The sequence below is a fragment of the Lactuca serriola genome, chromosome 9, assembly GCF_051521515.1.
Source record: "Lactuca serriola cultivar US96UC23 chromosome 9, Lser_US96UC23_V15, whole genome shotgun sequence".
In the NCBI taxonomy this organism is placed as follows: Eukaryota; Viridiplantae; Streptophyta; class Magnoliopsida; order Asterales; family Asteraceae; genus Lactuca; species Lactuca serriola.
In genome coordinates, this window is record NC_136416.1 from 26397951 (window position 1) to 26400067 (window position 2117).

A 2117-nucleotide genomic window follows, 5' to 3' on the forward strand; every position below is an offset into this window, starting at 1 on the left:
ATACCGCTGGGCTAGAAGCCCTTTAGTATGATACCTTTTGTTATTCTTATTGTTATGTACATTAGAGGTTTTTCTCATAGATTAATTGTTAATTTGTTTAGCTGATTGGCAATAGTGATAGTGGTATGATGGTGGATGGACAATGGTGGTTATTAAGAGGCGCATTTGATCATTTCATACTTAACTAACTAAGGGAGGAGGGAATCGTTCCCATTGAACCCACCGAACCCACTGACACATCAGCTTTTCTTTTTGATTTTTCTTCATCTTTCCGAACCCACAACACACGGAAATCATATCTTTCTCAACCCACTCAATTAAAAAAAATATACAAAATAATCAAGGTAAAATCTTAATTAGCAATAGAGTTACCGCTGGTACCACTCCCTCTTCGACGGGTTGTTTAATTGGTTTCACGAACCTATTTCATCCTCTCTCTCTACTTTTCTCTTGTACCATATGTTTTAAGACTTGTACCTTAGTTGTTTAGTATTTTTTAATTGACTGGGTTGAAAAAGATAAGATTTTCGTGTGTTGTGGGTTCGGAAAGATGAAGAAAAATTAAAGAGAAAAACTAATGTGGCAGTGGGTGCAGTGGGAACGACTCTCTCCTCCCTAACAGATCAATATATGGTGTAATAAAGATAATTCACGATCATATGATTCATATCACAATACTACAACCAAAAGTGATGCTTTGGACAAACCATAAGGACCAAATATGTATTTTACCCAAAAATAATTTTCCTTTTACCGACCACAACTATTTTGAATTTTGTAAATGGTAACGTAAAGATCGTACGGCACTACTTCCAATTAAAAACCACGCTACACAATAAGATTCGATATACATAGAATCCCATGTGACTACCAAATAAGATTTAATATAACATAAAATATTACATTTCCAGATACATAACACAGACGACTACAACATGAAACTAAACAACTTTTTATTCCGAAAACCCTAAACTTTTCGTCACTAAAAACTAGTACTTATTAGTGACAGAATATAACTTTAAGCTCACGTGGCGACGAACACTCATGCGTTAGCGACGGGCTATCATGCGCGTACGCAAACGTGGCCGGACACGCGTGCTTAAAGAAATCCGACCACTTCGACGCTTTACACGTCTGCGCGTTGTTGAAATGACCTCTGCAACAAAACTCGTCGGTATTGAACGCCTCACAGCCACTCTTACACGCCACCACTTTCCCATCGGCGTGTTTCTGCAACGACCACGGACACGTAGCTAACAGATCCGCCTTGCAACCGACCACCGGACACACTCCTTTACCCTCGTGCGGCGTTACCGTCATCGGGACATTGAACCCGTCAACGAGACTGACGGCGTAAGAAGACTGGTCGGTGTGGCTGTGGTGGAGGCTGAACTGGGCTAGGGTGGCGGGTGCGGCGCCGCCGAGACCGTTGCACTCGAGTTTGGCACCACAGTCGCCGGTGGCGCAGGTGAAGCGACCGTTGTGGTTGGTGCAACCTGTACGGCCCCAGATACGACCGGACCAGTGGGTGGCTGGGGCTAGGAAGGAGCGGTGAGTGCGAGGGTTGAGAGCAAATCCGCCGCGTTCGAGGACGGGGTGGCCAGCATTGGGTTGGATGGCGGGCCAGACTGGGAATGGGCAGTTGTTTACGACTGTGAGGGTCAGTGTGGCGTGGGACAGAGGGAGGAGCAGAAGAGAGATGAAGGTGATGAAGGAAAATGAAGCCATGGTTGTGTTGGTATTGGTAGTGGTGTGGATGGAGATAGATACAAAGGGTGTGTATATATAGGCGTGAAAATGTGCATATGTTCCAAAACTTTTGTGGTTTCTTTATGTAATTTGTCCGAATTACGAAAAATAGCAAGTATCAACTTAATTTATTGAATAGTTATTCACTAAAGTACCATAAAGGTGTCGATGCGTGTTTCAAAAAATTGATTTTTAATATATTAGTTAAGTTATTCACTAAAATATCATAACCTATTGGTGCTTGTTTTTTAATTTTTTTTTCTGTATCTAAAAGTTTTTATGGTTAACATGGTTTTTAGAAAATATATTATTATTATTATATTTAAGTTATCAATAAACTCAGTTTATAATTAAAAAAAACGTAATAT

General features: G+C 40.9%; 1 protein-coding gene across 1 annotated transcript; it reads right to left on the reverse strand.

Annotated features, from left to right (window-relative positions):
* Positions 1 to 864: 864 nt before the first annotated feature.
* Positions 865 to 1773, reverse strand: LOC145074627 (Pathogenesis-related thaumatin superfamily protein). The gene has a single exon (XM_079020975.1). The coding sequence runs from the start codon at positions 1726 to 1728 to the stop codon at positions 1000 to 1002; it is 729 nt and encodes a 242-aa protein (XP_078877101.1). The 5' UTR covers positions 1729 to 1773; the 3' UTR covers positions 865 to 999.
* Between the last annotated feature and the right edge of the window lie 344 nt (positions 1774 to 2117).